Genomic DNA, 15,425 nt, shown 5'->3' with positions numbered 1-15,425 from the left:
TAACTGTGTACTGATTTAATCAAAAATATTAATTTCAATCACGGGCTACAAAACCGTCATTAGATAATGCATGAGTTCTTCCTTTTCTGCCACCCATATCTCCCAGTAACACTCTTCCTTGCTTCTAATAATAATTATTTACCATGACAGAAATGATAGGAAATATGTTTTGATGCAATAGGATACAGTTGGTATCAGAAGGTCAAATGATTGGCCAAATTGGAAACTGACCACAAATGTGTGCAGCATCTATTCATTGTTTTTCTTATTTATCAAAGAGCTAGGTGTCAGTATTTGGTTATATGAACAAAATGCTGATCTTTTGTGTCATACGTAGTGCAATGGTAGGAGAGAGAAGCAGAAACATTGACTTTTCTAACTTAAGTTTCTTACCTCTTTTAAAGCCACCACCCCCACAAGTTTTCCAATGCTGGTCACATAAGCATGACTTAGTCCAAGCAGGGAGAATAATGTGTGAGTCTGCAGAGACAAGGTGAAAAAGTAACTCAGCCAACTGTCAGAAAATACTGCTCCTAAAAGGACATTTCTTTTCATATGTCTGTGACTTCAGACGATTTACAAGCCCAGTGCTTCTCTGCCTGTTCTGTCTAGACACAAAGAGAACAAAGTGGCTTCAGACTCAACACAAAGGGAAAGTCCTTGAGCATATTTTGAATGCACAAACTATATTTTTCACATAGCAGCTGAGGTCCCACTGTGGGGAGCTCTTTGTATGCATCAGTACATCTCAATCACAAGGACTCTTTTGCACATGAATGAGCACGGTATTCTGTGTATTACCATGGAAATGAAATCACAAAAAAGAATAATAAGGCTAAAGATGGTGTTTATTCGCTTCTGGCTCCTGAAAATGACAGTAAATCCTGGATCCACTAAGATTTATAACAATGGGAATTCAATCCTGTGGTACCAACTGCTGAATACATGAAAAAGGCAGAAGTCTAATGAGTGTGTGGAAGCATTACCAGAAAGCAGATTTACATAATGTGAGAAAATTTGCAACTAAAAGAGATTTCTGGGATGTTTATGTGGCCTTTCACACTGCTATTTAAATGCAAACTGAAAAGAATGATAGTCATCTTAAGCCATGAAGTAGTAAAATATTTTTGTTTTAAATCATAATGACTAATAAATAAAAAAATAATATAATATATATTAAAAAAAACTGAAGTTCTAAGAAAAGTCTCAAAATGTGTCAATTAGCTCACAATCAGCAAACCTGGGAAATTCTACACATCAAGGTTTTCTGCAACAGGGGATGGCCGTTTTAGTCCAAATTAGCTGCTTGCTGGTAGAAAAACAAAAACTACCAGCAAGCAGCAGTTAAACAATAACTGTGCAAATACCAACAATGCAAAAATGCTTTGGATTATCAAATTTACTTTATAAAATACTTGCATGTACAGATAATTTTTTTGACAGCTCTCACAACAAGATGAATTAATATGTGTTTTATAACGTCTTTATTTTACTTAATAATAAGAATGATGAATAAGCATCTTGGTCATATAGGGAATAGTATTGGTTTCATGAAAAGTCCTTTTTTTTACACCCTGCAAAGGTCACCAGTCCTTTACACACAGCTAGGAATGTGCAAGAACAATTTAATTTGATGAAGGGTCAGTTTGTATCTCATTGATTTCTATCGGCTTGACCAACCTGAATTAATCAACCATGTTTTTGACAGTCTGGCGTATCCAAGTGATACTCATGAATGTATAAGAGGACATGGAAACTTCAAACTGAAACTTCAAACCTCGGCCTTTATTGTTGTGTAACAACTGCTTTTCTAAACATCAATGCCAATGCATTTGATTTATTTATTTTTTTGCATATTTTATCATTCATTAGCAGCATAAATATGAAAATGAGCGCTTTACTTTTTTTCCTGATCCACCTTCAACATGCCTGTATCTTTGTTTGCAGGTACAGATGTGAGAAATCATGGTTTGAATATATGGCACTGATTAATGCATGAACATTTGTTATTTCAGACCGGGGAGAAATCTGGCTCATATGTGGACAACGAGGTCACAAAACACCCACTGAAACAAGACTAGAAAATCAACAGATGCAGTATTTTGATTAGATTATACATTTCCAATTATGTACAACATTTCCGAATGCGCAGAAAGTCCAGGGTGTTGAGATTCGACATAACGCTTTCGGGGAAATGAAATTAGAGCAGGAGAACAGCTGTTTTACAAGGATTCAGGGGGAAGCCTTCCTCCACCAACCTTGTGCAATGAAGTTCTCTCCACCAGCTGGAAAGGTGAAGGGTCAATTCGTATCTCATCGATTTCCATCGGCTTGTCCATCTCTGCCTCTTCCCACGCTTTGATCTGCAGCAGCAAATAAACACCAAGGTCACAGGGATGAATCAGCCGACTCAGATTCAGACCAGGGGGAAACAAAGTTATTTTATTCTGAAGTATGACTTTAGCCAGAGGGAAGCATCAAGATTTGTTTTTCTGAGGAGTCATAAAGCATATGAACAAATCTATCAGGCAATAAAAATAGCCGTTATATAATTTATAAACACTGAGATGTCAGTATGGGTAAAAAAATATTCATGTCTGTAAACTGTATTTTTAGCTACAAAGAGGAGAATGCCTTTCTTTTGCGATAAGAATGGCGTTGAAAAACCTTGAGACCTTGTGTCTTGTCCTTGCATGTCCTGTTTTTACCCTGAGATTTAGAGGGTGTGACACCTTTTAGCCTCTTTTTGGATTTTATCGATGAGACTCGGCCTCTTGTGACAGAGCCAGCGCTTTTTTACAGAATGGTGTGGAGAATTTTGGGAATGCGTCAGGAAGAGTAGAAGCAGGTTGGCAGATAGAAAAACACCAGAGGGAAAAATGGTGTTTTGGTGCATTAGCACAGAAAAACCTCCATGCTTTGAATCTCCAATGCAGCAAATTTGCAACCCTATTAAGTCACAATTCATTGGTGATATGTCTATGATTAAACAACTTTTAAACAGTGTTCTGTATCAGAATGTGGACTCCTTGAATATGTCTCTTTGAGAGAGAATAAAAAAAATGAACATAGGAGAAAAATGATTTCACCGTGCATGCAGTAATAATATTTTGCAAGGACACGGATGTGTTTCCTTGCTTTAAAATTACTTGTCAGTGCACAAGTTCAGCTTTTCTGTGGTCAAATTGCAGCAGATTTTGTTTGTTGTTCATCAATGTTCAGATGAAACACTTTGGTCAGATGAAATCAGTATTTGTATCGGTGGATGATGGGATTCTCTCATCAACAATTAGCAGAATAGAATGAAAATTTATGTTTTTTTTATGATACTTTATTGTGAAAATAAACTGATTTAAGACAGTGGTAAATTGACCACAGTGTTTATAAAAGAAATACAAAAAAACCCTGAAAATAACCTAGAAAATCTTCTAATATTCCTCACTGGTCATTGACCTACCTCGTCTGAAGTCATCGAGTCTGATAGAGGAGGAGGACAGGGTTCCTTGAGATAAAACAACAAAAGACACAAAAAATAGAGAGATTAGTTTCTGAATCTGAAGTTTGTCTAATAAATTAATAAAACAACCTTATTTGGGGTGACTGCAAGTGAAATGAAAATGTTACTTTAACGGTAATTGTAAGCATTTGCCTTGGCTCTAAAAATTACATCTAAAAGCTGGAATCACTGTTTGAACAGGCTGAATTTTATATGGATTATTTTATTTTTGGCCTGTAGTCTCTGCAGTTTGCACAGCACATCCAGCAGAAGAGGCCTGCATGGATGCAGGCGTTGAAATTCAGGGCAACAACCACTGTGACTTATTTTGTAGAAGTGCGGCCTGTCCTGCATGCATTGACTTCATGCCTTGCTAAGCTTCGTCCTCAAAGTGACAGAAATAACATAATCTTACTCCAATCAAATGCTGTTTCTGTTCATTTAAATAAGAAAGAAACAAGGGGAGTGTTTTCTACTTTCATCCAATATCGCTAAAGCACCTGCAAAACGGCTTAGAATGCAGGTAAAAATAGTGGTCTAAACAGTAAAATACTACCTCCAACAACATTTTGGAAGTATGCTGGTGGAAAATTTCCCCTTGCATGTCTGCTTGATATTCTGAGTAATAGATTTTTGTTTGATGTGAAAACATTCCCCTTGGAGGGAATTGATAATCAGCTCGACAAAACCCTCAGTAGTGGGCAGACCAGAAATCACATTCTGAACCCTCCAGCTTGCAACCACACACTTCTGTACAGTGTGATTTTCCAGCCTGCAGGTGACGAGCTTTGTTTCCCTCGGTGAGTCAGACTGACTGCAGAGCCGAATATAAGAACTTCCCAGATGAGAGAAGATTGGAAAGAAATGTGTGATTTTGGAGAGGTTTTTCTGAAGCAGGTTGTTATTCTAAAATCTCTGTCAATCAATGAATAGAGGTCAAATGCTAACAAGTTCACCTACCAGTACCCATGTATGAATGTGGTTCTGGCAGTAGGCTATGTCTAAGGGATGAAGAGTTATTTGCATATAACATTTCATTACTGAGTCACATTTAAATAGATGATTGAAGGAAAAAGGAACAAATTACAACCCAGAAAATAACATGCAGAGCAGCAAAAAACAGAGGAACTGCATTGTTAATGGAGCACGTGAAGAAATTGAGTGACGCGCAACAAAAGCTGCATTCGCAGACACACCTGCAGTTCCTTCTCCGACTGTCTGCTTTTAGAGGTGAAGAGATTTCTGAGCGTTCTCCTCACCGACTGCAGGGGACCTTTTTCTGAAAGAGGAGCGGCGGAAACAAGACGAGAGTCAATGAATTATACAAACACACCCTTAAAGAAAGTAACCCAACTGCAAATGGAATGTCAAGATTCTGCAGGAACCAAAGAGACCTTTTTATTGTGGTTGCCTAGATACCTCTTTACTTGGAGGCTGCAAATTGTTGAGTTTGATAAGCTACTGTGCAACAACTCACACACACATCCACACACACCATCTGCCTCCTCCCTGCAAACATTCAACCAAGTCATTGCTGTTAGCAGTACAAAGCTACACTGTCTGATTGTTTGACATCTGTTGAGTGCAGAGGAACAAACATGTTTGAATCTGTTTAATGAAAAGCTGACATTAATTAAACGAATCTTACCAAGTTTGGCTTTTGTGAAGCCGCAAGATTCAGGTGATGCATGGTTTTGTTTATTTTTAATTGGAATTTTGTTTGATTGATCAACTGTGAAGTGGGAAGAAAAAGTTTACTCAATTTTCTGTTTTTAAAAACCAGTTTGTTTGGGCATGTGTATCAGCTTTTCGTTTTAGGAGAGGAAGGAAGTATAGTCACACCAAGCAGATATTAATTTACATCAGTCTAGTGATTGAACTTGTATAAAAGAATCAATATTTCTCTGAAAGGCTCTCAGAATGTAGTGGAATATGCTACACTGACTTCATGTCCTCTGAAAACTGGTTATTTATGTCGTAATTAACTTCAACATAAACTTTATCTTTGGGTTACAAGGTAGGAAATTGCCAATTCTTTTTCTTCAACTGCAGTGAAATTATGTTTCATATGTTTTCAGAGGTGAATAAATGATGCAAAAATGTGTTGACCTTTGAACTCACCAGTTGCAGGTGCAGTGTGGTTGGAGGAAGGGTCCTGAGGTTTCGGAGGGGGTACAGGGCCGTTTCTTTCCTCCTGAACAGGGCTGCCCTGAAAACAACAAGACAGCTCTGGATGTCTAAGCTGATGCTCCAAATTGGACAGCATAAGTACTTTATCATTCATATTGGTTATTATAACTGGACTGTTATCTTTCATTTGCAATGCTATACCACTGTTAGGTTTAATTGTCAGTTAAGGGGATGATCTATTTAGCTAATTATGTTCTACTTTTAGGGTTTTCTTTTAATTGCTTGGTCTTTATTATGGTTTGAAACATAACGATACATTGTTTTAATAAACAGATGTAAACAGGAATAAAAGAAAATAAAGCAAATTGTTGACCCACCTTGTCTCTTTCTTCATCTTCTTCCTCATCTACAAAGGCGAATGACTCCCAGCTGCTTTTTGGACACTGATTCTGCTCCTGTAGGCTTGGACCCTGAGCTCACAGTCAGAGAGACATTTTAAAGCAGATGGATATTTTCTATGAATAAATAGACATCTATATTTTCACATTTGACATGGTATATAATAGATAGATAGAATGTGATGGTCATGTCATTTAGAAATAGTAAAGGGTTACATTCTTTAGCCCAGGGGTGGCCAAGTCAAGTCCTCAAAAGCAACTATCCTGCAACTTTTAGCTGCATTCCTTCTCCTACGAACCTGAATCAAATGGCTGAATCCTCTTATCAGAATGTCATCCAGCTATGCAGAGTCCTGGTAGGGAGCCAATTATTTGATTCAGGTGTCTTGGAGACGGAATGCATGTAAAAGCTGAAGGATAGAAACTTTCCAGAGCTGGACTTGGACATCCCTGAAATCTTCTTTTAATTCGGTGTTATACATAGGAAGGCTGCTGACCTGAAACTGTCCAGCAGACAATCAATGACACCCTAACCAAGGGGGTTAAGCCACAAAAGTAAATCGCTAAAGAAGCCGGCCTCTAACGTAGTCTGTGTCTAAGCATATTAATGAAAAAGTGGAAGGCAAAGTCTGGTAGCAAAACAAGCACAGGTAAAGCTATAACTGCAATAAGAAACATTTTTTATACAAAAAAATAAAATTCTATCAGAAACAAACTTCTTGCTTAAATGAAAATAATTTGCATCTAAATCTGGTAGATGTATGAACAATTTTGGGCTTAATCAAGTGAAGCTACTGCACAAAACATGAAAATGTTTTCAAAAGGCCAATAATTATGTATTAAGGTTTTGAGGTGATATTCTATTTATATGCAAAACCAATTATTGAGTGTTTTATTTTGTTTCCTGAGATGAACTTTCCTTGATTGAACCTCTCCAATGAACTCGACTAAAATATTTTTTTTCATATCAACACATTGTTACAAAACTTTCATAAAATCCACCTGACTTATCCATAAAGCTATAAATACTGTCACACCAAAAATATTAGAGATAAAATCAGAGCAAATATAACCTAAACATAAACATTTTCATTTTAACACTTGCTTTGTTGGGTCACTCAATATATAGAGACACAAACTGATAATAAAATTACAGTACCTTACAAAAACAGCCTGGACTAAGTAGATGAAACAAACAAATAGTTTCAATTACTGACAGTCATGATTTAAATTAAACATAACCTCTTCTGCAAATTAGACCAATCATTAGGCCAATTGCTGCATTTGCAATTATGCTTCAGCAGATGTTTTATGCAACCTATTACATATCTGTTTTATGGAGCAAACATTTCCCATCCAATCTGAAGGGCACTTTAGATGTGCTTTGAGAAACATCACATGAAAAGCATATTGGGATTTTCCCAGATTATGTGGGCCATTAAACAAAGTTGTGAACAGTAAAACTTGCAATCTTACACATTAACGCAGCAACAATGAAAAATAGTCTAAAAAATCTAAATAAATGACCCGGTTACATCTAATTTACCTCCATCAGAAGTCGTCTTTCTGGGGACAACCACCAATCACAGAGCGCTAGAAGCTCCACCCGGTCAACGCTGCCCAGGAGGATCATAGAATCTAAATAAACAAAAAATAAATAAATTACTTGGACTGCAACAAATAAAAAAAAAATTAACTTAAATGCCTGAGGATTGTGAGGCTGGCAAATGTAATTTTACACAAACTCATTTATAATACATTAGAAGATTTTCCTCTGCATTAGAATCTATTTTAACTGTACCTCACTTTATGTTTTGCTTCAGTTCAGTTTAAGACGCCTAGATTAAATACCTAATAAGCATACCTTTAGAGTCAACCAAAGGGATCGTTTTCAGTGAGAAGGAGTCCAGCAGGTGTTTGACTTCTCTGTATGTCGACTGGGATGATATGAACTTCACCTTTCTAACCATAATGTCTTCCACAAAGATGTTGTATTGGCTGCAGGGGGAAAAAATACATTCAATACAATACAAAAAATATATTTAAAAAAGACAATGTAAGCATTACATGGAAAGAAAAAAAAACCTAAATGTAAAACATATATATTTCTAAGACATGATGAAAGTTAACTGATAACAATAATTGTCTGCCATTATGAAGAAGCAGCGGTATGTTATGATGTTTTTAGTCAAACAGGTTTTTCACATCTAGATTTTCAGGGTGTTAGTTCCAGATTTATGGAGCAAATAAACTAAATACTGCCTCCCTTGTTGAGGTTTGGTCCTGGGATCTTTTGAACATAGTTCTCACCTGGCAAACAATCCTGAAATGTATTTAAGCCCAGTACCTTTCAGAGTCTCAATGACCATTAGCAAGATTTTAAAACTGTGTACTTGTTTATGTTATGGACAAACTTACTCATTGACTGTTGTCTTACATTTTAAAACTGCTTGTCATCAGCACACGTATAATAAAAAGTGTTGTATAACTCCATAAGTGAAGATAGAGAGAACATAAAGATAACATAAAACTGGCCCAAGAACAGAGCTTTGGGGATCCCCAGATGTGGTGCTCATTTCCTTATATTTATAATTAGCAAATTACAAGAAGTTGTCCCTGTTTACAAAAGAAAAGCTAAGCTAATTTACCAAACACATTTTCTAGTCTTTCAAACACATCTTTGAGAATATATAAAACCATAATAGAAGTTTTAGTTAAATAACGGTGCAAATAACACAAACCTCATGTGTCCAAAGCCAAGCTCTGGCAGGTACGGTAGCTTCTTGACCTGGATGATAGAGTCATACAGGGAAGGTTGCAGGCCCTGGGCCACCATGTTGGCTAGGATTACAGCCACCATCATGGGGAGTATGTGGGAGATCTGTCCTGTCAGCTCAAAGCAGATAACGGCCGTAGACACGGTATGAGTCACAGCTCCGGTCAATGCTGCTGCACCTGTCAGAGACACCGGGTGGAAAAATAACAGAAGTATGGGACACAGAGCAAAGGAACATTAATGGAAAGAAGACCAGCGACACAAAATGAAAACAGAAGATATAACGAAAAGTAAATTAGGGACTTAAACAAGTCAGGACACAGAGCAATAAAGATATTAAGGTGGTGGTGACTGTATAAAAATAATGACTTTCACAAACGCAGCATGGAGATGGAAAAAAGAGATCAGAAGAAGACTGGTTAGAGAGATCAATGAACAAAGAGGAGAGATGGCCTTTGCAGGGCAACAGGATAGAGACTGAAGGGAGGCCACATTTCTGAGTCAGCTGCTGAGGTGAGCACTGCAGAGCAAACCTACTGTGACATTTAACTGTCAAAGCAAAGCAACCAGAGGTTCTAAAAGAAAGGATGAGGGGAGCAAAGACAACAAACGGTGAAAGTTGGGGGAGGTGAGGAGGATTAGGTGGGCAGGAGGGCAGGAAGACGACTTGACAGCAAGTGACGACTGGAGGACCAGCAAGTTTGACAAGAAGTGGAAGAGAAGTTGACAGTAGAGATATACTTGACACTTTTTCAAATCATTGGATGCATGAAGTTGGCAGGATGCAGTGAAAAAGAAATCCATAAAGAGATACTGCATGACGACATCAGAAATGGACAGTTTGGAAGCAAAACTTAATGGATATGGATTTTAATTATGCAAAACCCTAACCCATGACAAAAGCATTAACACAAAACAGAGCAAGAATAGATGAGAAAAGAAACTACATACTAACCGATGACTGCGTAACCTCCTGGAATGATGCGGTACAGAATGCCATCAAACACAATCCCATGAGGAAACAGGGTTGCCATGACTTCCCCAACCAGCCTCCCAAATGCAGCTCCTACAAAAAGGAGCATATGGTGAAAGTGAATACATATTCAACAGTAGACACTCAAATATGAACCATCTAGAGCGTTTCTACAGTATGTCTGTGAATTATACATTCTTCTACTTCCTATGTGCACTTCATTCTGTTCAGTGTTGTTGAACTGGGAGGCTGGAGCTCATCTCCAGTGGTCACTGGGTGAAAGCCGGGGTAAACCCAGGAGAGGGTACCAGTCCATTACAGGGCCAACACAGACACATAAAACTTTTCCCTTACGGACACAGAAGTGTAATTAGATGAAAAGTGTTTGCTCAATTTTATAAAAAAAAAAATAAAATAAAAACAGTTGGCAGAAGAAGGATGAGAGAGAACAAATAAAAGTTCTTCAACTAGGTCAGACATCCACATCAGGTTCCAGTAACACAGCGAGACAGTGCAGTAAGTTTAATGTAGAGGCAGCGCTTAGAAATTACCACTTCAAAGTTCTTCACTTGAGGCTCTCTGACCAAATAATGTATTTCAGCCCGGAGGCAATCTTTAAAAACAGCTTTTGATCTATTTGAAATTTGTGTCCAATTTTAATGTGAAGGGAGCAAATAGGGCATCCATCTGCATGTTTTAGAGAGGTACTGAGCTAGATATAAGGATGCAGAAAACAACGAGGAAGARCATGAAGCTGTTTTGCCTTTAGTTCTCCTTCAGCAGTGCATTGCACACTGAACCATATTTTCAATTGTAGGAATTTGGTGAATATGATGTTCAGGTCAGTACAATGGAGATAATCCAGCTTTTGAAATTTCAAATGTGCTTTTAACCAGTAAAAGTTAMAAACTGTTAATATTTTAGAACACAGTGTGATGAAAATGTATTAGTTTAATGTCACAAATAACATCTAACTCATTTGGAAACACTTTTATTGACATTGGTTGCAGGTTTCAATTGTACAAATAGCACATGGCCCGTTTTCATGTGTAAGACTTGGCAAAGCCCAAAAGTGTTTTCAACCATTATAATCACATTAATGGCTGATAGTTGATGTTTACAACTTAAATGATTACTCCTACAGCTGACAGCATCCAAAATAGTAATTTACGAACAGTTATTTGCTATGACTGTCTCTGTGTTGCCCTTCAATGAGCTGGGAACCTGACCAGAGTTGACTCAGCCTCTCCCCTATAGTCACTGTGTAGAAAATGGTTTGATGGTTGAGGAATGAAAAAAGAATTTAGACCCAATAATAATCACTTGTTGTTTCTTTCTCACCGAGTATGAAGACAGGCATGAAGGCCCCAGATGGAATGGGCATGGTGGTGGCCACCGCAGACATCCAGAACTGCATGTAAGAAAGAAATGCTGATAATCTGCCAATAAAAGAGTTTGAACCACATCTTAAAATGATTGAATACAAATTTGACAACCGTTTTGAATAAATTGTTTGTATATGTAGTGCAGCATTCATTCACAAGGTTTTGACAAACTGAATAGCTAATGTTGAGACATTATGAGACACAAGAAAAATGTATTATATTTTCGTTTAATAACTGCTCTTTTACTCTTATTATGTTACCCACCTTACATTCAGACTGCAGCCAAGGTGTCACGTCGCATAGCAACAAGAGCGTATAGTACCATACAATTCGAGCTTCTTATTAACTTTTTTTCCCCATTTGAGTTGGGGAAAAAAAATCTTCCTATTCAGCCACAGCTTGATGAGTTCCAGTGATGGCGTTTGTGCTGTTTTGTATGTAAGGTAGGGGAGGAGATTCAATCATCCCTGGGTATGCTTGAGCATGGCACTTAATGAACATCTGCCCCAGAGAAGCTACAGATGCCGGTGCTGCAGCCTTACCAGCTTAATGTGGGCTGCTTACCAGTGAAAGGGTGAAAAGAGGGATGAAGAATGAACAAACTCCTCTGGATTTGTGCTAAACTTTGCTTTCAAACGTCAATTGCGTTATTTTCAAAACAACACTCTCTTAATTTGAATGTAATTTCAAATCTGCTTTTATAATAATATGCTTTGTTCTCGTCCCCATCAGAGATAATAACAACCTTAGCGGTGGATTTATTTATTTTTTTTTTTGGCATTTACCTGAAAACACCTGCTGCGCACCGCCGCCCTCATTTGAAAAGAGTTTTTGGAAATATAACATTACCCTTTCACCAGTCCAGAATACTATTCCATGTGTCATCTCTCATCAGTGTTTGAGAACTAAATTACTATGGAAGAAGATAAAAACTCATTAGCACGTCTCTCAGAGAGCAGCTCCTCTGCTGATGACAGAGAAGAATGTGCTCAGTTTTTTCCTCTCTTTTAATCTCAACAGCAAAAATCAATCAGGCAGAAAGACACACAACTCACAAAAAGCAGTTTCACACACAAAAAGACATGTCAGTCAGCACGCGCTCTTTCGTCGATCTCATAAATCCTTTGACAGATGGTACTAGCAACATGCTATGAAATTAGTGCAGAAGTCCAAGTGTGTTTCAAAGTAAAATAAAATTTAGGACACCAATAAAGAAAGACGCTGTGGAGGTTTAAACCAGGGATGTCCAGATTTGATTGGCATCATTGCATAAACATACAGGCTATTGATCTAACTAAACTGATCAAAGTATTTTTCATTCTTTACAATGAAAATTACAGCAAAACTTAGATCAGACTGGCTGCTGCTGTGTATCTGCACATGTTCATCCATCACCACAATGAAATTATGAGCAGAATTATCAATGAGCCAATTAAATAAAGAGATTATACTTTCTAGTTTTAGCATTAACTAATCACTTTATGCCAGAGATGATCAGATGTATCTTTAGAAACTAAAGTGGAAACTGTAGCACACATATTACCATTGTGGACAATACACTATGAAATGAAGAGCATTAGTTTGCTGTAACCCTAAATGTTGAAAGAAAAAAGTTTTTTGGCACTTGCATGGCACCAAGTTCTCATATCACATAACACATTGTACTTGCAAATGATTTTCTCAAGATAATTTGTGTTTTTTGAAGAGGTGATTTCTAAAAATGCTGTCAATAGTCCACTAACCCCAGTCAGATAGACACTCCAGTTGAATCAGTTTAAATAATTTAAACAACTTAAACAAAGGATGGTGTTAAATCTGAATCTGAGTCATCAGATGGGTAACGTTATACACATCCTGCTAAGGAAAATTTCAGCCTTGGGGATCAAGTCGACAGTTAAAATAAAACAATATGTCAGGTAATGACTTAAATATGAGGCAAAGGCTTTTAACCAAAAAGAAAAAAAAGTGGATTGCTCCTTCCAGGTTGGGATCACATCACTGAGGCTCATTTTGGAAAGACCCAGGATACACATCAGGGAAAATAAATTCTGCCCTTCATGTCTCACTGCTATCTAATCTCCTTGTGCAGGTTACAAAGAGTAAATCTCTTTGCTTATTAGAATCGTCATCACACAGGAAGTGTGTGCGTGTGTGTACAAGCTTCTAAGAAATCATAAAACAGCAAGAGGTGCTGGAAGCTTGCCAGCATTGCTGACCTTGGACAAGAATAAAATGTGGAAGACGAGCACACACTAGAACACACGCATACACAGATGTCCCAATCACGGACACAACACAAGTGACCTGCAACAATTGTCCCCGACGAAGAGGAGGATGATGAAAATGCTGACGTCAGGTGGCACCGGCGCCACGCACAAACAACCTCAGTCGCATCCAAGGGGGTAGATGCAACGCAAGCAGAAAACAGACACCAAACAATAAAAAACCTAAATATCTAACACAGCAAATACCACACAAACACACACACACACACACAATTTCCCAGGAGGCAGGCACGTACCTTCATGATGAAGAAGAGCAGCAGGATGATAAAGACGCTAACGTCGGGGTGCAGCCATGCAGCAGACAGGCCCAGACCAGCCGGAGAGGGAGATCCCGAAATCTTCGTCCACGTAAAGTTATCAAACAAAGAATTGATGCACTCCCTGGGCATTAGCTGGGAGGAAAGGTGAGAAACAAAGCAGAACGATGGAAAGGGGACGGAAGAGGGTTGAGAACAGAAAGACATCAGTCAGTGGCAAAAATGGAATACAAAAAAGCTTAAAAGTCTAAAAGACATGAGGCAAACAAGGGGAAACAGATGGGAGGTAAGATTATGCAAAAAACTGAATGCACAGAGGTAAAAAAAAAAGAAATTAAAGTGTGGGACAAGAAAATTATCAAGAAGAGTGAAGCAGAAGAAAGAGACAGAAGAAAAAATTAAGATAAAAAGAAGAAATACTCTTTGGACTCAATAAGAGAAAGAAAAAGGAAAACAGTTTGAGACAGAGTGAAGCTTAACAAAAGGAGGATGAGAAATAAAAGATTTTAGATTAGATAAAAGTGAAAAGAAGTCGGATATAATAAACATGCAGGAAGTCATTCATCAGGCGGGATGTAGACTGGTATGGGTGGCCATGTCCAAATGAGTCATTCCCTTTGGATGACTCATGAATGACTAATTCACTTCAACCATTTTGCTCCACATTTGCATAGATGTCTCTGAATTTGCTCTGAGCCAGAAAACCATAGTGCTGCATCTGCATAATGCCTCTGCAGGGAAAACAGCAACGCCAGTGTCATTTTGATTTTCCACTTTTGCACTTCCTGCTTGTGTCGGGGTTAAATTGATACCCACCATGGAAGATGTAAGATGGATCTTGAAAGTCAACAGAAAAGTCTGAATTGCAAGAGTCTTTAATTTTATGTTTTGACATTTTGGGTCTAATCCTACTTCTTAGCATTCACTTTCCTCTTGTGTTGTTGCTTCTGTAACTTTACACTACTCTCCTTGGACAGTAAGAATTTTATTCACAAAAACAAGAAACATAGTGATAGATAAGTAAAAGTAAAAGGTTAGATGATCCATTCTGCAGCTGCAGGTATCACTTTTCCTGTTTAATTAACCCTCGTACTATCTTAACATTCTGTTTACTTGCCTTGTCCTACAGGTCAAAAATGACCCACTTTAACAAAAACCCCAAAATAAAGCAGCTTACTTGAATTTGAAATCCAAAATCTATTTTGCATGATGAAACAATCTGTAATTTATCAATTCAACTCAATTTAATTAATTTTTATCATGTATTTTTTTGTTATACAACACAAACCACTTCTGAATTAACTACACTGAAAGGGAAATAAGTCAACAATCGGTACATTTCTTGTCAACAGTTCATTATTTTATACTGTTTAGGACGTCAATTATGAAAATACTTCTTTCATACAACATAAGAACATCTTTAGCATAAGATGTTGACCATTAGATGTTCAAAGTCTTATGTTTATTATCCTGCAAAATTATATAAGATGTTCAACATCTTGTGTAGGACAGTATGTGTCCTACACAAGATGTCTGACCTGTTGGGCAGTGAAACATCTACTCACGGCTTCAGCAAGGAATCAACTAGGGGCACTTTGATTTAGGGCAGTGTTTCTCAACCTTTATAGGCCCAGCGCCCCCCTAGCCTTTATCCAGGTCCCTCACCGCCCCCCACCAAAGAATTTGCAGGCTACTTTGCACTGACCATTATTTTATCATTAATAT

General features: G+C 37.7%; 1 protein-coding gene across 2 annotated transcripts in view; it reads right to left on the bottom strand.

The window, feature by feature from the left end:
* The window catches only part of LOC103472845 (chloride channel protein 1-like), a 46,716-nt gene that overhangs the window by 2,797 nt on the left and 28,494 nt on the right, over positions 1-15,425 (bottom strand). For both annotated transcript variants that reach the window (XM_017307509.1, XM_008422691.2), the window contains exons 12-23: positions 13,680-13,835; positions 11,115-11,184; positions 9,756-9,866; positions 8,766-8,979; positions 7,889-8,022; positions 7,571-7,662; positions 6,004-6,096; positions 5,618-5,705; positions 4,693-4,775; positions 3,458-3,502; positions 2,259-2,363; positions 394-480 (exon numbers count right to left, since the gene is read on the bottom strand). In XM_017307509.1, coding sequence (XP_017162998.1) covers positions 394-480; positions 2,259-2,363; positions 3,458-3,502; positions 4,693-4,775; positions 5,618-5,705; positions 6,004-6,096; positions 7,571-7,662; positions 7,889-8,022; positions 8,766-8,979; positions 9,756-9,866; positions 11,115-11,184; positions 13,680-13,835 — 1,278 coding nt within the window. The remainder of the gene's footprint in view (positions 1-393; positions 481-2,258; positions 2,364-3,457; positions 3,503-4,692; positions 4,776-5,617; positions 5,706-6,003; positions 6,097-7,570; positions 7,663-7,888; positions 8,023-8,765; positions 8,980-9,755; positions 9,867-11,114; positions 11,185-13,679; positions 13,836-15,425) is intronic.

This window comes from Poecilia reticulata, linkage group LG11 (genome assembly GCF_000633615.1).
Source record: "Poecilia reticulata strain Guanapo linkage group LG11, Guppy_female_1.0+MT, whole genome shotgun sequence".
NCBI lineage: Eukaryota > Metazoa > Chordata > Actinopteri > Cyprinodontiformes > Poeciliidae > Poecilia > Poecilia reticulata.
Note: the sequence above shows the minus strand (reverse complement) of the source record. Positions and strands in the feature narration are given on the sequence as shown.